At 37.3% G+C, this 27190-nt stretch overlaps 1 protein-coding gene across 1 annotated transcript in view; it reads left to right on the top strand.

Moving 5' to 3' along the window:
- UNC79 (unc-79 homolog, NALCN channel complex subunit) overlaps positions 1 to 27190 on the top strand; it is a gene marked incomplete at both ends in the record, with an annotated part of 145796 nt that overhangs the window by 20894 nt on the left and 97712 nt on the right. Inside the window, 11 exons of the mRNA XM_081344670.1 lie at positions 2874 to 2966; positions 3945 to 4000; positions 5429 to 5558; positions 6474 to 6538; positions 8748 to 8836; positions 11211 to 11251; positions 18873 to 18901; positions 20908 to 21137; positions 21362 to 21533; positions 23948 to 24178; positions 24372 to 24562. Coding sequence (XP_081200796.1) covers positions 2874 to 2966; positions 3945 to 4000; positions 5429 to 5558; positions 6474 to 6538; positions 8748 to 8836; positions 11211 to 11251; positions 18873 to 18901; positions 20908 to 21137; positions 21362 to 21533; positions 23948 to 24178; positions 24372 to 24562 — 1327 coding nt within the window. The remainder of the gene's footprint in view (positions 1 to 2873; positions 2967 to 3944; positions 4001 to 5428; positions 5559 to 6473; positions 6539 to 8747; positions 8837 to 11210; positions 11252 to 18872; positions 18902 to 20907; positions 21138 to 21361; positions 21534 to 23947; positions 24179 to 24371; positions 24563 to 27190) is intronic.

Below are 27190 nucleotides of genomic sequence, written 5' to 3'. Positions count from 1 at the left end.
ATTAGTTTTATTTTATTTTCATGGTATGATTCTTCATTGGTTTAACTAAAGAATCATCAGTGTACCTTTTTTTTAGCTAAGCAAAGAAAAATCTCCAGATTTTAAAGCATTTTAGAATCCCAGTTTGAGCTATATATGTGTAATAGAACTGTGTTCCTGTATCAAAGAAGTAAATTTAGCACCCTGGCCTTATCCTGGGAGGAAGTCGAGTGGTTCCAAAATTAATTAATTAATTAAAGGAATACTGTAGATATATAAAGAGGGGAAAACAGCAAAAACCAAATAGACAACTTTACCAACATAGCTGAAGGGCTAGAGATCAATATTCTGTGGGGAAGGGGCCCAGAGCAAAGTATCTTGCAAAGTCTGCTGAATACTATCAATTTTTTTTTAAAAATCTCACCTGCTTCTATCATGTTTGTCAAGTTGAAAAAAAATATTGATCTCTATAAGCATTTCATTGTGGGAATAACTATATGCTCTGACAAAGTATTCGAAGTGAGACCCAAATTTCTTGCAGGTTTTGACAACAAGATTTAAACTGTGTGACATATTTCACAGCCAGATTCAATTGTGGCTGATCTTAAGCTGAGCAAAATGGAATCTGCTGGGCACTTGAATATGAGATAATAAGGAAGTACCAGATATATTGGATAGTTGAGGAAATCATGTTGAAATAAAGCAACTACACATTACTTCTTTTTTTTTAAAAAAAAGTACAAACTTTTTAAAAAAGTATGTGGGCATCCACGTTATCAGAAATAGAGCATAATTTTAAAATATTCTATCTTTATTGTAAATAGTAGAGGCAGGGAAAATGAATTTAAAGTACAGGTAATCCTCGACTTGCAACAGCTCATTTAGTGACCCTTCAAAATTACAACAGCACTGAAAAAAGTGACTTATGACCCTTTTTCATATTTATGACCATTGCAACATCCCCTTGGTCATGTGATTAAAATTTGGATGCTAGGAACTACTCCATATTTATGATGATTGCAGTGTCTCAGGCCATATAATCACCTTTTGCAACCTTCTGACAAGCAATGTTAGTGTATTATTAACTTAACTGCAGTGATTCACTTAACATTGTGAAAAGAAAAGTCGCAAAAATGGGGCAAAACACACTTAACAAATGTGTCCCTTAGCAACAGAAAGATTGGGCTCAATTGTGGATGTAAGTCAAGGACTACCTGTACGTATGCTTCTGTATCAGGAGGCATCTGCCATAGTAAAGCGAGTGCATTATGTTGCAGAGAGACATGAAAAGAAATAAGAATCTTGAACATTCCTCTAACATGTTTAAGGGAAGAAGTAGTCTCTCTGCAGTTCATGGTAACAATTCCACTATTCCCCAAAGTAAAAGCAGAATTAGAAGAGACGCTTCTGTTGGGGCAATTGAAATGATCATTAAACCAACAAACTGATATCCATATTCACACACCAAGAAAAGGGACTCAAATATTTTCATTGCTTGATTCAAGATTCAAAGTAAGTAAAAACGATTTTTTGAAAGACCTGTAATTCCACTGCTGTCATTCTTCAGTGACAAGTGGGATATTGTGATACTAGCAACTATGGAATTGGTAGAGTATTTCTATAAGATCATAAAGGTAAGCTGAAGCCAGTAGGCTATTTTTCCAAAATATTCATGGATTCAGAAAAATTGCTTGATTTTGTGAGTGTGTGTGTCTCTGTGTCTGTGTGTAGATAGATAGTTATGAGACAGCAAATTCTTGCTGAATAGAGTGATTTTTTTTAACACAGGAAGATCCACTTCTTGCTCTATTAAGTTATAGAACAAATCTCATTCATAAAATCAAGTATACATGAGCAGAACTGACTAAAGATCAACAGCTTCCATCCCTAATTCCAACCTTGAAGCAAACTGGCACACTCCCAGACTTGATTTCAAGGAAGTCCATGCAATGGATACAAAGAGAAGAACAAGCATGGGTTATTGGAGAATAAGGAAAAGCAGGCAGAGACTGTAAACCTTGTCTCTGCAAGTATATGTAATCGTTACTGTAACTCTAGTTAAATCTGTTTAATGGAGAACAAAGATGAGGAAATTGATCCGCTACCCATTCTGATATACCTAAGCCACATAGTTGATTGCGGTTTATTGTATAGCTCAGATCATTGCCTATCAGTCATTTAACATCACCAAGCAACAAAAGTCTAGACATTGTTGAGAATGAGATTCAGAAACATGGAAAAGGTATATCAGTGGCAAATGTTAACATTGTTCTACCCAGCCAAGTATGAGAACAGTAGCTTCTTGATTTGAGCTATTATATGGCTGAGGTTTGAGAATAATCTTGGGCTGCCATGCAGGCTTGAAGAAGACTCTCTTGGGTCAATAGTATTGGCATTTTCTCATTTGTGCCTAACCACATGAAAGACATATCCTGGCAGCCTTTTTTTCTGTTGTGCCCTCATGATTTTACCTTCATCCGATGAGTGACAGACCTCAGTTGTACCAACTGTCCTCTTTAGATGCTGTCTAAGGGCAGACTGAAGTTGTAAAAAGTCTATTAGGTTTGTCAGCTTGGAGAGAAATCAGGTGATAACAGCAACCTGAAATGGGCAGGCTAAAAATTGCAGTTAGATTTCATGCTGGTATAGTTTTCTGCCAACTCAAGAATGAATGGCTAGTGCTAATTCAGCAGTGTTGAAAGGCCTTCTGTATGCCACAATAAAATGGGAGAAATCAGATACCTAAATAAAGGAGACCATTTGAATAATAGAGGAACAGCAGAGAAAGATATTATAGGATAAGATATTAATTCCATATTTGAAAAGTTGCTTGTAATATTAATGAGACAATTTATATTTCTAGCTGCTAATCTTTTCTCTTGTGTTCTTTAAAGTGGGCTCTTCAAGAAGAGAAGGGGTACCTGTTCATGTTAATCTTTCTGCATCTTCAATGCTAATGATTGCAATGCAGTATACAACCAATCCTGGTAGGTACTAGCTTCCATAGCTATTTCTTGTACTAGCAGAACTACTTGAGAGTGCTTTTAATCCCTCTCACTGTGTGCTTATTTTGAAAAGGAATTGAAAATAGCTCTTTTAACATATCTAAGCCTGGTGCCTAAAGTAGCTATTTTGGTGCTAATTAATTGCACAATGATGCAAAGGTACATTTAAAGATCTGGAAACAGCACCATAAGCTCTGTTTTAACACCAGGAAATGGGACAGTTTTTTAAAAATCACAATTTCTTCAGCGATAATTGTTAACAACTCTGAAGTTCATATTAAATTTAGATTAAAAGGTGTTGATTGCTTCATATTTCACATTTGGTAAAAGTTCTTAATGATAATGCCTGCTTGAAAATGGATGAATTATGTATGCCTCCTTCTGTTTAATAAATTGATTACAGGTAAAGAGAGACAGAAGAATAGTTACATTAGTTATAATAAATGGTTCATATCGGTGTCTAATAAATTATTATCTATGGTGGGTTTTTAAAAAAAAAATTAACTGAGCCTAATGTTTAATTAATGAAATTTTCCACTTTTATGTCTATATGCTATTGAAAAGAGGGCAAAAATCATTAATTAATCTCTGTGTGTTAAGTAACTGATTACAGATATCCCTCCTTATAAAAAGAAGGCAATGCTATTTCAATGGTTAGCAGCAAAGCATTCGGACAGTAAACAAAGTGTGCTGTGGTAAAATAATGCTTGGATATTTTGGAAATGACCTGCTTTATTTGTTCTCCTGTTTAAAAAACACTGTGTCCCATTTATTGTCAGGGATGCACTAAAATCTTCGGGGGGGATTCAGGTTGCTAGCTTTTGTTCTAATTGGATAGTGATTATCCAGTTCAGTTTATGAAATCTCACAAAGTATTTGATTTGCCAGTTAGTAATAAAACAATATGTACAGTATTTGTCATTTAAAGAGATTTGCTTCTGTTTGTCTCTTCTTTTCCAGTATATCACTGTCAGTTACTGGAATGTCTTATGAAACACAAACAAGAAGTATGGAAAGTAAGTTTGGGACCAGATATCTTTTATGGAAACACTACCATACGGTGATTAATAAGTTAGTCATTTTGAAACTATACTTCTAATTCCTTTCCTGAAATTATAGAATACAGATCCATTGTAGAATGACATAAATTTATCCATGTATTTTTCCCATTTTAGACTTTCCACTGAAAGTCTAGGTAGGCAACCTCGGCTCTTTTATGACTCATGGACTTCAACTCCCAGAATTCCTGAGTCAGTTGAAGTCCATGAGTCGTAAAAGAGCCGCGGTTGCCTACCCCTGTATAAACAGATAAACAAAAATACGGAGGAGAAACATTGATTCAATCTTTTAGAAGAACCATGTATGATATGGGCAAGCTTTTCTTCTACCTGCTCTCCCACCACCCACCATCGCCTCTCTGTCTCTGGGCTTTCCCCCATGGTTCTTTCTGACAATTTGGACTTGTTTGTTGTCGCAGTATTTGTGGATTACAGATACTCCATCAGTTTATCACCAGCTCTATTGTGGTTATATGAATCTGCAGCAAACTTCTTAGCCCTTGAAGAGTTTCTTGGCAATCCATTCCACCATTAATGGGAACTCCTGCCTTATCCTGCCTTCTGCCTCCTTTGCCTTAGCATTAACTGGGCAACATTTTTTTCCAACCCATCCATATTACTGGAATTTAGTAGAGATGTTGGGTCCTTTAGTCTGGCTTTTTGATGGATTATCTCTTTTTGAGGGATCATCTCTTTTTTATTTGTTCAGTTTTTCAGCTTTAATATGTTTCTCCTACTTTGTGGAACATTGCTTGTGGCCCAGAAAGCATTGTACCCCTCTGAATGAGAATGATAACAAGCACTACTATGTTAGCAGAAAATTTAGGGTGAAAATCCAATATGGATTTTTACATATAAAGTTTGTGAACAGAGGTCTGGCACTGTAAACAAATTCATAGACTGATTCGGAGGCACCTTGCTCCTTAAAGCTAAGTTTCTGTTCCTCTGTTGCTGTGGTATATAAGCATGAAAACAATAACAATAGATTCAAAAGCACAAGTAGCCAGTGAGTGGATTTCTGTAGGTAGATCAGAGTAAAGTTTTGGTAATATCAGTGATAATGTTATTGAAATCCTTAAGGGGGATGGATACTCTCAGGAAAGAGACAACATTGCAGTTTTGTACATGACTTCTTAGAAAAATAGTTCTATGTACTGACCAGTATGTAGAGCACTGTACATGATTTCAATGCTGTGCATGTCTACTCAACTCATATGGGCCATTGAGTCCAGTGAGGCTTATTCCTTAGTCTAACTGCCTCCAAGTCTTGGGAAGGATAATTGAATTGCTAATTGTTTTCACTTTTCTATTACTTGTGTCTCACTGCACCTGAAAAGGCTGCCATTGCCTGAATTTAAATGTGTTACACCCTCTGACTTCCTCTAGGACTTGCTATATGTAATAGCATATGGCCCATCTCAAGTAAAGCCACCTGCAGTCCAAATGCTTTTCCACTACTGGCCCAACTTAAAGCCTCCCGGGGCAATAAGTGAATATCGAGGACTACAGTATACGGGTAATTGAGATAATCAAACTATGCACTAATGCTAATACAATTTATTGGCAGAAGTTATCAATAATGTCACTGAGATATAGTAGTTTTTTTAAGCATTGACTCCTCTGTATAAAATGTTCATAACCTTGTAATGAGCTCTGGATTAGAACTTTTGAAATTGGAAAATGGGGAAAAATGGAGACAAATTTCTAATTTCCTAATTAAGAAAGCAGTTCTAGTTGTTTCCAAACTAGAAAAGCAGTTAAATGCTGTCAAAAAGTAGGTTGTAAGTTCTTCTATAAGCATATGATGATTAGCTAATGCTGCATGGGAAAAAGATTGAACTGACAACTGAACTCAGTCTGTTAGTACATAGTTCTGCATTTTAAAGCTAGAAAAAAAGCTTGATGTTGTGATGATAGATTTACCATTTTACATTTTATACTAATTCTGTGATGAATTATGTATCAATTGGATTGCAAAAGTGATTAACATGGATGTGTGAACCAGCAATTAAAAATACTTTATATGTAATTTTATAAAGATATGCAGAATGATAAAGAGTACCTCACATTTAACATTTACGAAAATGTTTTATAGATATGTCCAATCTAAATTCCAACCCCAGTATTTTAATCTCTAGATTCTCAGACAGATTTCTTTTTTATAAACAGCCTGGCATACTTTAAATGGCATTACTGGGTGTTGAATCTTAATTGATAATTCATGACAATACATTCTTTCATTATGCTTCACTCTATATTTGCCAAAGCTGTGCTAACATCCCATGGTTAAATATTTGAGGTATGAAACAGAGACATTATTAGTTGAAATTCCTTCAGACTATATTTATGGTTTCATATAATGCTGAATTTTACCACTATTTAGCTTTTAGTAAACCTGTGCAACTTTATCCATGGTGGCTTTATTTTTCAGCATGGAATCCCATTCATTGTCAGCATATTGAATGCCATAATGCAATTAACAAGCCAGCTGTGAAGGTAATGAACACTTCTGTACCCTTTAAAGTGTGCCCTGTGAGTGGCCATTTCAGCCTTATCCCAGTTGTTCCTGGCATAATCAGGACATTAGAAACAGAATGGAAGGTCATTGTCTACCACTCAAACTATGGCATTGCCAAGTATAACTATGGTAATCCCATTATAAAATTCCTATACTCTGGTTTCTCTTCATATCGTATAAATCTTTCGCCTTTTATTAATGAAATTCCTGATGAATCCCTCTTTTCCATAAAGAGATTGTGAAGATGATTTCTTTTGCGAAGTCCACTTTTTGATCCTGAAAATTCTACATATAGTTCTGTAGTGACTGTAGGACTTTAGTGACCACAATTGGAATCAACAGCTCAGTCATTAAGTGAAGGGTTGCCAACTGAAATTGTGACTGAGCTTATGGTTTTACTTCAGCTTTCTCTTTCTTTATAGACCTATGAAGGTTGTAAATAGAAGGATTAGTCATTAAGTTACTTTTCCATTACTGTTGTAACTGAGATCTGTCGCCACTCAAGGCAGTCACTAAATGAGGATTACCTTGTACTATACTTCTACACTAAATAGAATTGTTTTCCCTCCCAAAGATACTTATTTATCCCTCCCATGTCCTTTGCACACACATCCAGATAAGAACCAGAAGTCTAATGAGAATGCAGAAAAGCATGACCAAAGAAAGAAAGTCCAAACTACTTTTGCTATAAAACTGGAGTTTTAAAAAATAGTAATAAGAGCTGTGGTGGTGCAGTTGTTAGAATGCATTATTGCAGGCTAATTCTGCTGACTGCCAGTGGTTTGATCCTGTCCGACTCAAGGCTGACTCAGTCTTCCATCCTTCCGAAGTCGGTAACATGTGGAGCCAGATTGGTGGGGGCAATATGCTGACATTGTAAACCCCTTAGAGAGAAGCCACCAATCTTGGTGGCCCAGCTGGTGGGGAGGGGAACTGAGCTGAGTGAGCAGTGGGCCCACAATCACACAGGTACAGATGCAGCTCTTTTGTGAGTGATGGGCTGGTGCAGATGTGCACGAGTGCCTGCCGGCTTGCCGCTCACGCAAGTTGAGTTGCGTGCGCATACTCCAGCCAGCTAGTCACGCAGCCCAATTCTGAATAGGCCACAGTCCAGTAGTGGGTCCAGTAATTGGGGAGACCTGCTATAAAGCGTTATGAAGGGGTATATAAGTCTAAGTGCTATTTCTAGTATTATTACTAACTATAAATCCAACACTGCATTTCAGATAGAGTAATGGGTATAATTTATTCAAAGTTATGCTAGCTATGAAAAGAAAAGCCATATTCTTTTTACTGCAGTTGTGTTTTGTGGTCTTTCATATTTAAATGTTTGTAGTGCTGATGACAAGAGTTATACGTCCGATGCTTATGAACTGATATTTTAGCTTTTGAGCCAAATTTTAATGAAGAGCTAAAAATAAGACACCAGAGTGGAATTACACTATGCAAAGTTTTATAGATTGAATCCTTATGGCAAATGTTGTTCCCACCTGTAATCCTAGTATGTAAATGATAAATATTTTGTGAACAGGAGAAGAATTCAACCCATAGATTCCAGTTTAACACAACACTATAAGGAGTAAAGAACGATAAATTTCATACATCACATTAAACTATGATTTTATTAATTATGTTTTATTGAACCACAGTTGGCTGGGAATACAGACATTAAATGAAGCTGTAAATCATACTGTAAATCATACTTTACAAAGGCACAAGGAATGTGTTAAATAGACTACATTATGGCATAATGTGCTGTGCAACTCAGATTGCCAAGCAAAGTCATATTCTCTTGATATTTTAACTAACAGTATGCTCTTTTTCCCCCAGACCAGTTTTATTTGCATATTAGTTTGCTTGATGAATCCCAAACTGTGCCAAACTACCTCATTACAAATTAACATATTATTTCTTAATATCTTCTTTACTAAATCAGTGCAGCAAAATATATCACACAAGCATTCAAAAAAATAATAATACAACCCATTTGTGCCATTGTCAGTCATCACCAGTAATCCTTTCTCCATATTCAAGCACTAAGTTAAAAGAACTATGAAAGGAAATCCAGGGCCTATAATGTTAATTTCTTTCATTCAAAATATAGCTGCCCTCTAGTGAGGCAGCTCTATGTGGGTAGAGTGCTTTTGGGGAATGAGAAACTAATTCCATGCTTCCTGTGTATTTCAGATGTGCGTAGACCCTTCTTTATCTGTGGCTTTGGGTGATAAACCACCCCCTCTCTATCTTTGTGAAGAATGCAGCCAGAGGATTGCAGGGTGGGTAGCGCGTACACATACACACACACACACACACACACACACACACACACACACACACACACACAGAGACAGACAGACAGACAGACAGACAGACAGACAAAGACAGATAACTGGAGATAAACTTAAGAGGCATTTCTTTTAAAAGTTCTTTTAAAAAGTTGTGTTAAACTTTTTAAACACAACTTAACTTAATTGGAGCCTGATTAAGTTAAAGTGACACTGAAATAGAAACTGAGCAGAAAAAAACTACTACTTAATGTACAGGTCTGTGCAAAGAAAAGCAATTTAATTTTTTTAGTTGAATAAATAATTACATTTGCTTTATTAAGTCATGCAGTTCATTTGATACTGCAGGAAATATTTTATAAATAAAAACAGAGCTGGAAGTAGTGTCCATGTCCTGACTGATATTAAGCAAAAAGAATTAAGATTCAAAGATAAGTTCTACTGGATGCCTCTATTTCTGATCTCAGTCTTTAGTAAAATCTATATACTATTACAACTCTTTTGTCTAACCTTTAACTGGGTGAAACGGTGTATCATGGGCAACAATTTTTGAACCAAGATAACTCCCATGGGCTAACTTTCAGAAGGGATCCAAAATCCAGGACTCAAGATTCATATGGGAGTAGACAACTGGCAAATTTGTGGTTGCTTCAGGCCTGCCATGCTGCTCCATGGATCTATAGCAGAGGTGGGAAACTAATATCATGAAAATCATATGTTGTCTTTGACCTAAATTCAAGCATCAGTTAGCCGCTACTGTTCATAGCATCTCTGAAAATGATGATTATGATTACGATTGTGATGATCACTTGTTGCTTGTATTTACATTGAGAGCTTATGCACTGGAGACAAATTCCTTGTATGTGTCCAATCACACTTGGCCAATAAAGAATTCTATTCCTATTCCTATTCCCTATTCCCTATTCTATTCTATTCTATTCTATTCTATTCTATTCTATTCTATTCTATAAATAAATTCAACTATCATTCAGCTTGTTGTAACATAGGCTTTATTGCTGGCTACATAGCATTAGAAGTTACAAGTCAAAAAGGGTGAAAAAAGGGAGAAGGAGACGTGACCTTCCTACTTTAAGGTCTGACTCTTCCTGCTGTTGCCTTCAGGTTAGCCCTTATCTAGCACTCTTACACAGCCCCCGAAGGAATTCAATCTTGGTAAGAAAAAAATAATAATCCAATTTCTATTGTAAATTCCCCCTTCATTCATTGTTTTTTAAGTATATAGGACTTCTCACTGTTAACAGTATTTGCTTTAATGAGATACTCTGAATGGAACACATATTATTTTATTGAAATAGCATTATTAAGAATGAAATCTAACCCAGGATTGTTCATTAAGTGGAGAAAATACATTATTATTATTTTTTGCCTAAGTTTTAAAAGCCGATTATTACCAAAATTGGAAGTATGTGGCCACCAATTCCTGGACGCATGGATCAGAAGGTGTGGTTTCAGGGTGCTGCTTTCTCATTGTTTTAGCATTATAATGACACAATTTGCAAATTACCAAAAAGTGTTTTCATTTTATAAAAGTCACCTTTGTGTTAACATAACCCTTGCTTTAAATCTGAAGCAAAAATAATTAATTTGGAAAGGAGGCCTGCCTTTTTACAGGGATGAGGTATTTGACACAGCCATTTGTTCTCTTTTTTAGTATTTCATCTTTTTGTCAAATAGTGTTTTTTTCCTTTCTGTATAATTTGGTATCTTCTAAATTAGAGTGTTCTTTGTAACATAAAAAAATAGAATTTGACAGGCAGACTTGGAATAAATGAATGACGAAGAGGCTAATGTTGTCCAGCTGCCAGCTGCTGTTTTAGAAGTAAAAAATAAAGCTTGGATCCTAGTTAGCTATCTGGAAGCTCTTCCCTTCATGTATGTTTAATGGAAGTTCCATTAATTGGGGAATTAATTTTAGGCAATGTGTCCCATAATGCCTCTTGGGGGGGCGAAAGCCCTAATAAGCAGGCATATACATAGAATGAAGGCTATTGCTAAGCACATTGATTTGTGCTTTAGATTGTAAGCCGCCCTGAGTCTTCGGAGAAGGGCGGGATATAAATGGGATTTTAAAAAAAATAAAAATAAAAGCTTCTCTCTCTCTTAATTCTCCCAGGCATGTGAAGCAGCTTTTCAGAAGTGTAAGAATAGCAGAAGAACTAATTGGTGGAAGTCTCCCAATCTTTCTCCTTCAACTTGTAGAAATACACGCAGGAATTCTGCTGAGAGAATTCTTAAGAACCTAACCCATATACATAATCACTTATTATATTCAAAATATGGGTGTTTCATTGAAGGGATAGATAACATCACAGTCCACTCTGATTCTTTTTTTTCTTCTTTTAAGGGATCACAGTGAATGGTTGGTTGATGTTCTTTTACCACAAGGTAAGACTGAATTTAATACGAGAGAAAGTAATATTCACAGTATGGACATAATGATTATAAAATAATGGACTTGTGATATGTTATAAGGACATTCAAAGGACATTTCACAGCTTGATGGAAGGTCTTTACATGTACAAAATCTCAGGTTCAGTTTCTTCCTTCTTCAGCTCAACAGTAAAATAGTGGTGAAAGCAATTTCATCTTAGAATGTAAGAGCTTTATCATCATCTTCGGTGTAGGCAAGCCTGGGGCAAATGGACATACAGTCTGAGATAAACTAGTTTTCTAGGTTCCTATTTCAGGACTATTCTTTAAGGGAAGTGCTGATATGCATGCTATTCTCAAAGTGATTAATTCTTATTCTTGCAAATCTAAGACCCTTTCTTTCATTAAATAGAATCTGGACTTAGTCAGATTTGAAATACTCATTAAAATTCATAGATCTCGAGTAGCTCTCTTTTAACCATGATTAAGTTTGGATGCAACCGTTACGTTTAACAGGATTTCATGCCCATTGGTTTTAGGGCTAATGTGAACCATCACACTATATTTGACTTTTAATCAGATATAATGATGTTAATCGTGGATTGGACAACCAATAGACCTCTAGATTTTGCTGTACTGTAACTCCCAGAATCCCTCGCAATTATTCCAACAGTTGAGAAGTGAAGCAGCATTTGCACATCCTGTGTTTGCTGAAAGATAAAAAAAGAAGGGAATCCCTGCTTTGGACATTCCAGTTGATAAATGGATGTCCAGGATGATACAGGCACATATTTGATAGCCTTAACACTCCTTTATATGTGCCTGTAGATAGTGATGTAAAGGGCTGAAAGTAATTTTTTTGCATTCTACAGTGAAGCATATTTTACATTTTGAAGGAAAGTGATATAGGCCATAACAGGAAGTCACTGGGCTTCAGCTCTTCTTCTACACATGCTGACTTTATGCCAGTTGCCATACTCTAAGACAAACTTCCTGGTCCAGTTATTGGGATAACTCTAAATATTCCCTAACAGTCTGGTATTGGTTGAGATTACTTGTCATAGACAAAAATATAGCCAGTAATAAAGCATTCGCATGGAGCAATACTAACTACTGAAGAAAAGGGTAAGTAATATTTTACAGACAAGGGCAGCACTTTTTAAAATAACTTTTTGTAGGTGCAGAACCTACAAGGCATATGGCAGGGACATTATAATTTAGCAAAAGGAGCTGCAAATTTTGACTGTTTTTGGAGTTTGAGATAGTTGGAAGCTGAACATATCTATGCTATTTATCAGTATTATTGGTGGTGGATTCAGGGGTTTGCTATTAAATTCAGGGGAGAAATAGGAAGCAATTTTATGGTCCTGAAATTTCAGTGAAACTGAACTGCCTATCTTTGTCAATGAGGATTGTAAAGGGAATAGCAATCAGATGTAGTCCTTGATTTATAGCCATTTATTAACAACCATTTGAAGTTACAGTGGCACTGGGAAAAATGACTTATAACTGGTTCTTGCACTTATGACCATTGCAGCACACAGTCGCACAGTCAAAATATAGACACTTGGCAATGGGCATGTATTTACAGCTGTTGAAGCATCCTGGGGTCATGTGATCACCTTCCCAGCTGGCTTCTGACAAGCAAAGTCAGTGGGGAAAGCTGGATTTGCTTAACAACCCTGTGATTCACTTAACATCCACAGTGACTCGCTTAACAGCTGTGCCAAAAAGCCATTAAAATTGGACACAATTCACTCAATAACAAACTTGCTTAGCAACAGAAATTCTGGAATCATTTGTAAGTCAAGGACTTACTGAAGTCCTATACTGAAATTATTCAAGCATACTGTTTGAACAGTTTCAATCAATCCATTTCAAACAATCAAGCATATACTGAAATTGTTCAAGCAAATTGTTCCAAGCCTTATATAATTGTCTTTTTTAAAAATAGGATTAGATTGATGTAATATTTTTTAAAAGAGTGATAAGAGTAAAAATACGTTCACTAAGTTTATAAATAGATAAGAAGACAACATCTTTGTTTTCAGTCATAGTGTTAGAATGCATATATTAACATACTTTTATCTACAGTTATATATGTAAGACTAACAGAGAAGTTGTATGTAATTAAGTTTGGATAGTGTTCTTACTGCCAATGTCCAGGCAGTTTCTGAAATGTCCTGTCCATTTTCACCAGAGATGTATAGTGCTAAATTGTAGATTATCCTCCCCTGCCAAATCCAAAGTTATTTCACTGTTCCTAAAACTTTCACTTGTAATTCATGACTGGAGGCTAAAACATATAAGGAACGGTTGCTGGAATTGGATATCTCTAGTTTAATGAAGAGAAGGGCGAGGGGGGACATGATAGCAGTGTTCCAATATCTCAGGGGTTGCCACAAAGAAGAGGGAGTCAAGCTATTCTCCAAAATACCTGAAGGCAGGACAAGAAGCAATGGATGGAAACTAGTCAAGGAGAGAAGCAACCTAGAACTAAGGAGAAACTTCCTGACAGTTAGAACAATTAACCAGTGGAACAACCTGTCTCCAGAAGCAGTGAATGCTCCAACACTGGAAGTTTTTAAGAAGAGATTGGAGAGCCATTTGCCTGAAATGGTATAGGGCAGGGGTCAGCAACCTGAAACAGTGAAAGAGCCACTCAGAACCGGTTCCCTCACAAAAGGAAAAACTGGGAGCCACAAAAAATGTGTGCACATGCGCGTACATGCGCAGAACAGGGTTTGACTGAAGAGTGGAGCCAAGGCGAGATATGCACCTACGCTGCATATTTGAATTGATTGGTTGAACTTTTTTTTTTATTGAAAGGTTTTACAGTACATTTTATCTTTAACAATCCCCCCCTCCCCCCACCCCTACCTAACCCTCCCTATCCCTCCCCCCCATTCCCCCCTCCCCCCCCGGACTTCCCAGAGCTAAGTACAAGGTATAAAAACAAAAAACAATCATAAACATCCATATGCTAACAATAATAAACTATTAAATCTATCGCTCTCTTACTCATATAAGATAACTACAAGCAATATTAATATACATATAAAAAGAAAAAGAAAAGAAAAAAGAAAGGAAGACTTATTCAAATGCTAAATGAAACTTTTTAGTCCCATATTTGTTCTGGATATAATCAATCCATTTTTTCCACTCCATAATATAACGATCTTGCAAATGATCTTTCAAATAACCCGAGATCTTTGCCATTTCCGGATGGCGCCCGATCTTCGCTCCTTTCGTCGCGATCTCAAGACGTTTCTGTTTGTTCAAGCCGGCCTAGCCTGATGGGGATTGGTGGGGTTTTTAGTCTTGTGTTTTAATTTTAACTTGGTGTTTTAGAACTTGATTCCAACTGTTTTAATATGGGCAATTATTTAATCTTGTTTTAACGTTTGTATTTAGTATTTTACTCTGCCCTGTGAACCGCCCTGAGTCCTCAGGGAGAAGGGCGGTATATAAATATTATTAAATTAAATTAAATTAAAATTTCCGCCAGGTCAGAAACCTTTAGAGTCCATTCTTCTATAGTCGGCAGTTCCTCCTTCTTCCAATATTGACCTATTAAAAGTCTTGCTGCTGTAATTAAGTTCAGCATCAACTTAATGTCCACAACAGTAGCATCTGTAATTATGCCCAATAAAAACAATTGCGGACAAAACTTTATCCTATGCTTGAGGATCTTCTGCATATTCCACCAAATTTTTATCCAAAAAGCCTTAACCTTTTTGCAGGTCCACCATATATGAAAATACGTTGCATCTTCACCACCACACCTCCAGCATTTAGGTTGATAATTCGGATACATACTTGCAAGCTTTTTAGGATCTAAATGCCATCTATAAAACATTTTATAAAAGTTCTCTCTTAGATTTTGGGCTTGCGTAAATTTTACGTTCCTCACCCAGATCTTTTCCCACATGTCCATTGTAATAACTTCTTGAATATTCTGGGCCCATTTTATCATACAATCTTTAACAAGTTCTGTTTCTGAGTCAATATCTATCAATGCAAGATAAATCCGCTTGATATGTGCTGGACCCTGGTTTCTAATTTGTTTTATCAAATTTTCATCAGTCATTGAGAAACCAATTTTCTGATCTTCTTTCCACCTGGCACGTAATTGAGTATATTGAAACCAAGTTTGAACGATCTTCTCATCTCGCAAGAGATTGTAGGGCTTCAAACACCAGACGTTCCTTTCCAAGCTTAAGATCTCCTTATACGTAGTCACATCATGTTTGAAGCCAACGTTTATATTTTCTATTGCATGTTTCGGGATTGCCCACAACGGCATCTTGTAGTCTAACTTATGTCTATACTTCTTCCAAACTCTCAACAATGCCTGTCTTAAAATATGCACTTTAAACACATTATCTACCTTCTTATCATACAACAAATATGCATGCCAGCCAAATAACAAGTCATGGCCCTCAAGATTTAATAATCTCTCTTGTGTCAAATTAATCCAATCACTTACTCCTGATAATGCAGCAGCTTCATAATATAATTTAAGATTAGGCATTTTAAGACCACCTCTTTCACGAGTATCCTGCATAATCTTAAGTTTAACTCGTGGCCTTTTCCCTGCCCAAACAAATTTATTGATACCCCGTTGCCATTCTTCCAGATTAGAATCTTTTTTAAGAATCGGTATCATTTGGAATAAAAATAAAAATTTAGGCAGGACATTCATTTTCACTGCTGCAATTCTTCCCAATAAAGACAATTGCAATTTTTCCCAGCTCTCCAATTCTTTTTGAATTTTTCCCCATAACTTTTCATAATTATTTTTATATAACTTTGCATTTGAGGGTGACAAATACACCCCCAAATATTTAACCCTTTTAACAATCTCAAATCCAGTTAATCCTTCTAAAAGGGCTTTTTGCAATACTGTCATATTTTTGGCCAGAATTTTAGTTTTTTGTACATTAACCTTAAATCCAGAAACCTTCCCATATTGCATTATTATCTCCATCAGGTCCACAACAGAGTTTTCTGGCTGGGTCACCGTGACAACCAGATCGTCTGCAAACGCTCTCAGTCTATAATCCTGATCTCTAATTTGAATACCCTTAATTTTTTCCGAATTCCGTATCTTTATCAATAATATCTCCAACGTTAAAACAAATAATAAAGGTGATAACGGACACCCTTGTCTTGTGCCCTTCTCAATACTGCATACTTCGGTCAAACTATTGTTAACTATTATTCGGGCAGTTTGTTTTTGATATAACACCCTAATTGGTTGCAAAAATTTATCCCCAAAATTCATTTTTTCTAAAACTTTCATCAAAAATTGCCAATTCAATTGATCAAAAGCTTTTTCAGCATCTAGAAAAATTAGCGCCGCAGGGATCTGGTTGTTCCTTTCCAAGAACTCCACCACATTAACTATATGCCTCACATTATTTTTCATTTGTCTACCACTAATAAACCCAGTTTGATCCCCATGAATCACCTGTTGCAGAACCTTCATCAATCTATTAGCTAACACCTTGGCAAATATCTTGTAATCTGTATTTAAAAGTGATATCGGTCTATAGTTTTTAACTTGAGTAGCATCTTGGTCTTCCTTCGGAATCAAAGAAATAAAGGCAGTTCTCCAAGACGGAGGCACCTTTCCCCCCCTCTGAATTGTCTGAAACAGTTCCTTTTAACGGCTTTATCAGCTCCAATTGTAGATTTTTGTAATAAACCGCAGTCAGACCATCCGTACCTGGCGCTTTATCCACCTTCAATTCCTTAATCGCCATAAGAATTTCTTCTTCTGTTATCAGTTGATTAATCTCCTCCTTTTGTTCTTGCGTAAGAACCGGAATGCTAGCATTCTTCAAATATACATCAATATCTTTTTCATTAATCTTCTCCTTAGCATATAGTTTAGAATAAAAATCCACAAAGGCTTCCTTAATAAGATCTTGTTGAAACACAACCTTTCCCTTATATTCAATTTTATCTATATTAGAAGCCCTTTGCTTTTTCCTTAACCGGTAGGCTAGCTATCTACCTGGTTTATTGGCATTGCAAAAAGTGTTATGCCTAGCGTAAGTTAGTTGCCACCTGATCAGCCATCAACTTATCAAATTGTCCTCTTAACAAATTAATAACCTCTTTGATCTTCACATCCGATGGATTCAAAATTAGGGCCTTTTCTTTTTCCCTAATTTCATTCTCCAATTCTTTCCTTCTAGCTTCCAAAGTACGTCTGTATTTATTGTTCATATATATCAACACCCCTCTCATGTAGGCCTTACTAGCATCCCAAACCATGTCCATAGAGGTATCCTTATTCATGTTAATTTCAAAGAAATCCTTCATCTACTGTTTACATTCTTCCACATTTCTCTGATTTCTAAACAAATTCTCATTTACGCGCCAAGAGCGCCTATCCCTATTGCCCTTATTGATCTCTAACCAAACTGGGCTATGGTCAGAGATAGCTCTTGCACAGATCTTTACCTTCTTAATCCTAGGAAAAAAATCATTAGTCAGCAAAATAAAATCAATCCTGGAAAAAGACTGATGTCTGTCAGAAAAAAAAGTATAATCCTTTTCATATAGATGTGTATCACGCCAGATATCCCGCAGTTCCAAATCGTCCTTCATTTCAAAAAAAGATTTAGGCAATCTAGCATGACTCGGAACACGCTTAAAAGAACCAGCTTTGTCCATCTGCACGTCTAAGACACCATTCCAATCTCCCATAAAAATATAAGATTTATATTGGTTGAACTTTTTTAGTCCCACTTTTTTTGGGGGACTGCACAATATAAGATTTATATTGGTTGAACTTTTTTAGTCCCACTTTTTTTTGGGGACTGCACATGGCAGAGGACTGGGAGCCGCAGGAGACAGCTGAAAGAGCCGCATGAGCAGGGGGTTGGACTAGATGACTTCCAAGGTCCCTTCCAACTTTACTATGATGATGATGATGATGATGATGATGTCTTCCTGGTATGAATATTTTAGCCTCCAAACTTAGGAATTGAATGGGTTTATGCAACAATTTACGTTATGCAAGTCAGAATCCAATACTATGTTTAGGCCTGGCATACTGTTAGACTGTGGTAGTTATCTTAGGCAGCAGACAGAGACAGTTATCTTGGGCAGCAGATGCTAGGAAATAATATCAGAGTGCTGGCAGATAAGGTTGTCGGTGTCATTTAAACAAGTTCTGTAACCTCTAAATTAGGAAGAATTGTGTAAGGAAGATTCAGCTGCCAATGTAGTTGGCTTTGGGGCATAGAATTGGAAGAGTAATTATCTTGCTTTTGCCTCTGTCATGGGCCAGCCTGAACTAGTTCCAGGCAAGTGAGAAATGGGCAAGATTTGCCTTGTTTTGAATGATAAAAGGTGGAGGATTGGAGCCATAAAGCAAAGCAGTCTCTTTCTTACAGACAGACCTACCATACATCTATACCCTATAATGACTTAATGTAAATGTTTCTAATTAGCTTCCATATAAGGTACTGATAACCCAATAAGATCCAGAAGCCAGAGACTGTCCTAGAATTATGCTTTACTGGATAATTTTTAAGTCACTTATTGGCCTCTTTATCTTATTGCACCTGGTGGCAGAGTGATCATAACTCTTTTGATTTTAATTTCCCTTCCCTTATAGCTGAAATTTCTGCTATATGTCAAAAAAAGGTAAGGTAGCAGTGCATGTCTGATGAGATATCACTCAGCTTTTTTTTTTGGTTTCTGGCTTCACCTCATGATCACATGCTGTATAAAAGTCTTTCTATGTAAATCATCGTGTCTTGCTCAAACATCCTGAAATTGTTCTGATTATTATGTGTTGACATTCAGCCTCCAGTTCTAAGAGCTGTTTTACTGCTATTAATATTACAATGTCTGGTTAATTACAAGCATGCTTCATATAAAATTGCTAAACCAAGAAGCCTGTGGAAGTGAATAGAGACAACAAAGGTAGTTTAGGGGGCCAGCACAACAAAGATATACTCTGAAAGGAAGAATGTTTGTGATGTTATTTTTCTTCTAGATGGCAATTTCCCCCAAAGAAGATTATTTGCTCTGTCTGAAATATTGTGGTTGTCCTCTATGATTCAAATAGAGATCATGGCATTGGGCCAAGCCATAGCAACAGAATTTCACAGTTGTAAACAAAGGACAGAATCTTGTAGCACATCAAGTTAAAAGAAGTTCCATCTTGCTTTGTTTTTCTTTTTTCTTTTTTGGTTTTTTGTCATGTTATGCAAAGATGAGAAGATTTTTTTTGAGATCTAGATGGGTTTTTTTTTAGTAGAGTTCCATAATCTACAGGCAAGATCAGGCATAAAATAATGGCTGAGTGTGGAGTCAAATACTTAATGGTGACTCAGATGCTGGACGTAGTTATATACTGGGATAACTTGTTTATGGAAATACAAATCTATGGCAGAATTTGTATAGATCAGATATACGCTGCCTAGAGTTGCTTTTTGTGAGACGGGCAGCTATATAAATTTGACAAATAAGTTTAAAACCAAACTCCAAAACTTGGTAGTAAAATTATATAGTAAGAGCTGAATATCCAAATGGCAAGGTCTCTCTGTCTCTCAAAAATTCTTCAATAGTTATGAGTGAAGGATGATTTATTGCAAAGCATAATCTATCCACAATATATTTGTCCTATATTATTATGGGTGGAGGTAAACATAAGAATAGTATTCGCATACCTTCAGAAGGTGGGTTTTGAGCAAAGACACAGGTATGTACCTTTTTAAAATTTCTTCACAACAGAATACAACCACCAAATGACTAACAGAAAAGTAGCCATAACCTTTGCTTTAAACTAGTTCAAAAGCTAAAAATGTCTGCATGTACTCAGAAACTTCATTTGGAGTGTTTGGCCAGTTTCCTACAGTTTCAAGGTCAAACAAGCACCCTCTTTGAGGTGAAGCAAGCCATCTCTTATAGCAGGGGTCCTCAAACTGGGCCACTTTAAGACTTGTGGACTTCAACTCCTAGAATTTCCTAGCCAGCTTAAAGTGGCCCAGTTTGAGGACCCCTGTCTTACAGGCTTAACAAGAAACAGTATAGAGTGTTAAATACTGGGACTGGGAGCTTGGTTTTCCATTTTTGAATAGAAGGGTGACAACTTAGAATCTAGTACAGGTAGTCCTCAATTTATAACCATTTAGTTAGAAACTATTTGAAGTTACAACGGCACTAAAAAAGGTGACTGTTTTTCACGCGACCATTATAGTATCCCCATGGTTGCGCAATCAAAATTTGGACAGTTGGCAACTGGCATGTATTTATGACAGTTGCAGGGTTCCAGGATCATGTGATCACCTTTTGTGACCTTCTGATAAGCAAAGACAATGGGGAAGCCAGATTAATTTAATAACCATGTTACTAACTTAACAATGGCATTGATTCTCTTAATAATGGTGGTAAGAAAGATTATAAAATGAGGCAAAACTCACTGAACAACTATCTTGCTTAGCAATGGAAATTTTGGGCAATATTGTGATCATATGTCAAGGACTACCTATAGCTCGCATCTGAACTCTACATTTCCCCACTCTCTGAGCATGTCACCTTTTCGACCCATTCCAAGGTAATGTTTTAAATGTAAATTTATTTGACTGTCAGCTAGTTGATTTTTACTTCTGTGTCACATTTATTTTGTTTTCATTTTTTTGCAGAATTGCAGCTCACATGTTAGGAGGGCTGTTGTGACATGTTTCTCTGCTGGATGCTGTGGTCGGCATGGTAACAGGCCAGTGCGTTACTGCAAAAGATGCCACTCAAATCATCACAGCAATGAAGTTGGGGCAACAGCAGAGACCCACCTTTATCAGACGTCACCACCTCCTATCAATACCCGTGAATGCGGTGCTGAGGAATTAGTCTGTACGGTGGAAGCTGTCATCAGGTAACCTTCACCAGCTTAATTAAATACAGCCAAATGTTCCTTTCTGCCCTCCATTATTACAGTCTTTCCCAATTGGTATCGCCCAGATGTATTGAACCCACAATGCTCAGTCAGACTCACCCATGGTTCCAGTCCAAGGAGCCGCACTTCCTGACACTGAAAGTTAGTACACTGAACTCATGTCGAGGTTTTGGAGTTCATCTTAGGTGTTCTTCATCTTTTAGCCTGCTGAAAGAGGCTGAATTCCATGCTGAGCAAAGAGAGTACGAGCTCAATCGCAGGAGGCAGCTGGGCCTGTCTTCCTCTCATCATTCCTTGGACAACACAGATTTTGATAACAAAGATGACGACAAGCATGACCAGCGGCTTCTGAGCCAGTTTGGAATCTGGTTTCTGGTAGGTATGCTTTCCTCCCTTTCCTTTAGAGTCAAATTCTAGAAGAATTATTAGAAGCATCTCAGAGATTAAAACAGTCTTTCCAAATATGGTGCCTTCCAGGTACACTGGACTTTAACCCCATCATAGCCAGTCTTCCCAATGTCTATTGCTGTATGGAGATTATGTGAGCTGAAGGCTAACACATCTGTAGAATTGAGACCAGGTTTTCTAAATCTCCATGAATAGAGAAAGTTCGTGGCTTCTGATGTTTGTTTTCCTAATATGAGGGGATGATAGAATCTTGTTCGTCCCATTTTTTTATTTGGTTTGAAGGCATAATATCTGGCGAAGGTCTCTTCATAAACAGCTTTGGCAGACTATAGAATTATAGACTAGAATAAAACCTCAAAAATATGCATGACCGCAGCAGAACAAACACATGGATGTATACTTTGAACAATGATGACTCTAGGGGATTACAAATGAGCAACTCACCAAACACATGTGAGGAATTCTGTCCATTTTATCCATATAGACTAAAAGTAAACAGATATGACTAGCTTTGTAATGTTCTGTGAATGCAGCTGCTCCCCCGCTTAGTTATTGATCAGTTGTTATGGGATTAAGACTATTTCTCAGTGCAGTGCTTCTTATTTTGGTTTTATCTATTGGGGGAAATATAGGTCAATATAATCTCTTATTCTTAAAAGTTTAGTTCACTCTTCTCACGTTTGAACTGTCTTTTTCTAATACCCTGACTAAAGAACATTTCTGGAGAGCTCAAAAGCTTTTCTGTCAACTTGACTAGTACTAAAAATGTATCACCCACAAATTGAATTTGCATCATTCTAATACTCTTTGTTGGAATACAACTCCCAAGTTCCCATGTAGCATTTTGGAAACTTCAGTTTATCACTTCTGGAGGACACCATAGCGGATGATGGTGGTGGTGGTGGTGATGATTAAGATTTAGAAGTATCTGACTCCAGAATGATTCTGGGCAGCTTAAAGTTTAGTCAAAAAGATAATGGTGTTATAAAGATGTTAAAAATATCCATCTAATTCTCGTTTGATCATTTGCAGCATCTTGGTTTAGATTTTTGTAGATACTAAGTTTTTGTATACACAAAGTCATCCTTTGTGTATACTTTCAATTGTTTTCTACAGGAATGAATTCAAGGGAAGGATCTAAAGTTGGCAAAATTTTAGGGATGTAGTTGGAGCCAAGGATGCATTCTCCCCCCCCCACCTCCGTCTTTGGAATAACATGGTTTCAGGCATCAGGATCAAATGTATCCCCCACATTAATTGCCACATTAATTGTAATGGTATATAGTATAAGATTTATTTATTTATTTATTTATTTATTTATTTATTTATTTATTTATTTATTTATTTATTTATTATTTAGATTTATATACCGCCCTTTCCCGAAGGACTCAGGGCGGTTTACAGGATATTTAAAAGAAAATCAATACAAAAGTTAAAACAATTAAAAAAGATTAAATGAAACCCTGAGAGAAAATAAAAACCCCAGTTAAAATTAAAATTAAAAATTCTCAGCCTGGGCCAGAGAGCTCGATGATATATATTAAATATGGTTTAATCAAACTAAAGTTAAATATAGCTTTGACATGACTTTGGCCATTTTATACCCTGAAAAGGTTGTGTTTCTTGCTGATTTTTTTTTCAGCAGTCTCTTTTCCATTTTATATACACAAATAAATGCAAGATTGTGATCAATTGCATGGAGCAAGAAAAAAAATGGTGCTGTATAACCTGTGAGGAACAGAAAGAACTGGATGAAAAGGGAACTGCTGTATAGGCTCCCCCCAAAAGTGCTTAGTTAATCAAAAGTCCTTCAATATAGCATCAATGGCAATCTGTTAACAAAGGGAAGTGATCTATAGATGGATTCCTGAATATATAGTCTGCATAGCTGAAGTAGGAATGTGAGAAGCATACCTTTTTATCAGACATGTTTCTTAATAGTCAGGATAAACGACAGTTAAACAACTTCTTAAAGGGGATGGTATTAAACCAAAGAACAAATAAGAGATGGTCAAAAGGAGTACAATCTGTGCTGAATGTAGATGAAAATAAGATAATTTTGTCTGGAGTTGATCATATTGGAATATTGCACAAGGATCTGTTAGAAACTGAATCTGGATCTCGTTTTGAACCTTTTAATAGATAAGTCCCAATTAGAACAAATACAAGCTAGTAGTTGTATACAATTTCATTACTTATGTTTAAATGTTTATTGCTTTCTCAATGTTTTTGGCTGAGCTTGATAGCAGCAGAATAGTATTTTTCCCCCAAGATTTTGTGCCTTGGTTAGTCAATCTATCTGAAAACGCACTTGTTTCTTGTCTTTCCACAAGGCAATTTGCAAAAGAGAAAGAGAAAAACTGAGAACATTTTGTTTGCAGGTTAGCCTCTGCACCCCTAGTGAGAATACCCCTACAGAGAGTTTGGCTCGGCTCGTCAGCATGGTTTTCCAGTGGTTCCACTCCACAGCATATATGATGGATGATGAAGTTGGCAGCCTAGTGGAGAAACTCAAACCCCAATTTGTCACTAAATGGCTGAAAACTGTGTGTGATGTCAGATTTGATGTCATGGTGATGTGCCTTCTTCCTAAACCAATGGAGTTTGCAAGGGTAAGAATTGTAGTTCTTGATTTATAGCGGTGTCACAGATAAACCTGCTTAGATCCAGTGTTTATTACAGTGTTTAATATTTTGAGTGCTTATTGTACACAAAAAGAGAACGTAATGCTGGTTGCCTTCAGTACCATATGACTTGCTATATGACATTTAATACAGCCTTTTTCCCCCTTGGCAATGCCCTCAGGTAGGTGGATATTGGGATAAGTCATGTAGCACTGTGACGCAATTAAAGGAAGGTCTGAATCGGATCCTCTGCTTAATTCCGTACAATGTAATCAATCAACCTGTGTGGGACTGTATTATGCCAGAATGGCTGGAAGCCGTCAGGAGTGAAGTGCCAGACAATCAACTGAAGGAATTCAGGGAAGTATTAAGGTAAGTGGAACAATATGCAGTCTTTTAAATTCCTGTTGGAGGAATTGAAGCTTATATATTATTAGATTTTCAGACAGAAATCCAAGCCTTACCTACCGTATCTGAACTGCAACTTTGTAAATAGAATGCAGACATGAAATATGTTCTGTAACATATATGAAATTTCAAGCCCTTGGAGAAAATTCAGTTGCTTTTTCCATAAACATCATTACTGGATTGGGCCCAAAGTTTGAATTACAAGGAAGCACTTTCAAATTCTAAACCTCTTGAAATTGCTCCTTAGCCAAAGGTTTGATTACAGTGATTCAGGTCTTGGAGGCCTGTGAATGTTATTTAGGAACTTATAGGCTGAATATTAGTTCTTGATATTGATATATCGATAAAATTCCAAGTCGTAGAAGAGCAAGCACCTAAAACCATAATTCTTCATGGTATTGTGTAATCTTTATTTGCATCTTTTAAAAAAAGGTGGGCAGTCAAAGAGTTGCAGTAATCGATGTATCACACCTTGATTTTGACTGTGGCGAGAGATGCTTATCTGTCTGTCTGTCTGTCTGTCTGTCTGTCTGTCTGTCTGTCTGTCTATCTATCTATCTATCTATCTATCTATCTATCTATCTATCTATCTATCTATCTATCTATCTTCAGTTGAATTTGAATTCCTTCCCATTTCATTATCAGTTCAGAATGGTTTACAAATGTAATACAAAAATAAAGGCAATATAAGCATCCATAAATTATATATTTATGTTACTTTCTAAAGAGGGAACTGTTGTGTAGCGGGTTCTTTGGCGCAGGAATGAAGACGAGGCAAGTGAGTTCAGGAAAACATGGTTTATTGCTTGCAGAATCTGAACTGAGGAAATGGCTGTAACTAGCCGCAATATACGTATAGCCTAGCCTCTAGGTGGCAGCCAATAGGTTTGAAGCAACCATTGCCGCCTAGGGATAGCCAATAATAGCACTGGCGACTTGTAGTCTGGGTTTCTGGAGAGCCGTTAGCTGCTCCAGCAACCTACGTGGTATTACTAATGAGCCCAATACATAACACCCTTCCCCTCTTAGATCAGACAATTTATAACACAAGTTAGTCTTAATGCAATTATCAAGACTCCTTATCAAAACAGTCTTAATAATAGTAATAGAAAAAAACCCATATAGGTTACAATGTTAATTAACAACGTCTGAATGAATAGGCTTCACTGACAGCACACTAGACAGTTAACATCATAGCACCTGAATGAATAGGCCTTCATTGACAGCACACCACACAGTTAACATCATAACGCTAGTTTCTGTAGTACAGTGGCAAGTTGCAATACAATACAGTCTTTATTTTACAACGTAATCAGCAAGATATGAAGGAGGCTTGTGTGCTCTAGTGGAACGTCTTGGAGTTCCAGTCACTTTGTGGTCTACCAGCTTATCCAGTGGGCTGGGTAGACCTGTGTCCCTTGGTGTTCCTGAGTCCAAGGGGATTAGATGCTCTCTGGTTGGCCTCTCCAGGTTGGTCCACCCCAGAGTCAGACTGATCAGCAGAGTAGGCACAGCGGTTGCTGAAGTCCGGTTGACTTCCTCCTTCAGGGGATCCATGTTGCATTCCTGGACTCCCCACTTCTCCCTCTGGTTCCTCCTCAGTTATGAAGGAAAAGTCCTGAGAGTCCATGTGAGGACTGGCTTGGTCGCAAGTTTGAGGATCTTGGGAGGGACTTATGATGCAGTCTTCACTTAGTGGCCATTCTGGAAACCGTTTTCTGAGTTGATCAATGTGGCATCTGACAACTCGCCCTCCCTCCAACCCCACTTCATAAGACAGGGGCCTGGATGCTTTGGTAATTTGACCAGGAACCCACAGATTCCCATGACCATAGTTCCTGGCCCAAACCCAATTGCCCATTTGCAGCCCCCTAGGGGGTTTTGGTCGAGAGGCTTCTGCTGCCATTCTATCTGGATGCAACCTGTCCAGTTTAGTGATCAATCGCCTCCCCCAACGTAGTTCTGCAGGACTTTTGCCTGTAGCAGTGCAGGGCGTAGAATGCTGGCAGAGTAGAAAATCTGCCAATCTGTGATGCCAGGAACCTGTTACAATGCGCTTGAGTGATTCCTTCATTGTCCTCACCATGCGTTCAGCTTGACCGTTAGAAGACGGATGAAAAGGCGCAGACGTTGCATGTCTGATGAGATTATCTCTAAGGAAAGCCTGAAATTCAGCAGCAATGCATTGGGCCCCATTGTCTGATACTAAGACATCTGGCAACCCATGTGTGGCAAAGAGTTTTCTCAGCACCTGGATGGTCCTAGCAGTAGTCATGTTAGGAACTGGAATTACTTCTAGCCATTTGGAGTGGCTATCCACAACTATAAGGAAGAGTTGTCCTTGAAAGGGCCCAGTGTAGTCTATGTGAATTCTAGACCAGGGAGTGTGCGTTTCCTCCCACCTATGAACTGGAGCCTGTGGCATTTCAGGCCTCGATTGCTGGCATGTATAACAACCATGGACTTGTGCCTCAATGTCCTTATCAAGACCAGGCCACCAAAGGTAGCTTCTAGCTAAAGCTCTCCTAGTCGGTTCTTCCGACTGGTGTTTGGGTGGCTGGTCTCTCTGGCGGGCTCTGCAAACCGCTGCGA

Source organism: Vipera berus (genome assembly GCF_964194415.1).
Source record: "Vipera berus genome assembly, chromosome: 1".
Taxonomy (NCBI): domain Eukaryota; kingdom Metazoa; phylum Chordata; class Lepidosauria; order Squamata; family Viperidae; genus Vipera; species Vipera berus.
Note: the sequence above shows the minus strand (reverse complement) of the source record. Positions and strands in the feature narration are given on the sequence as shown.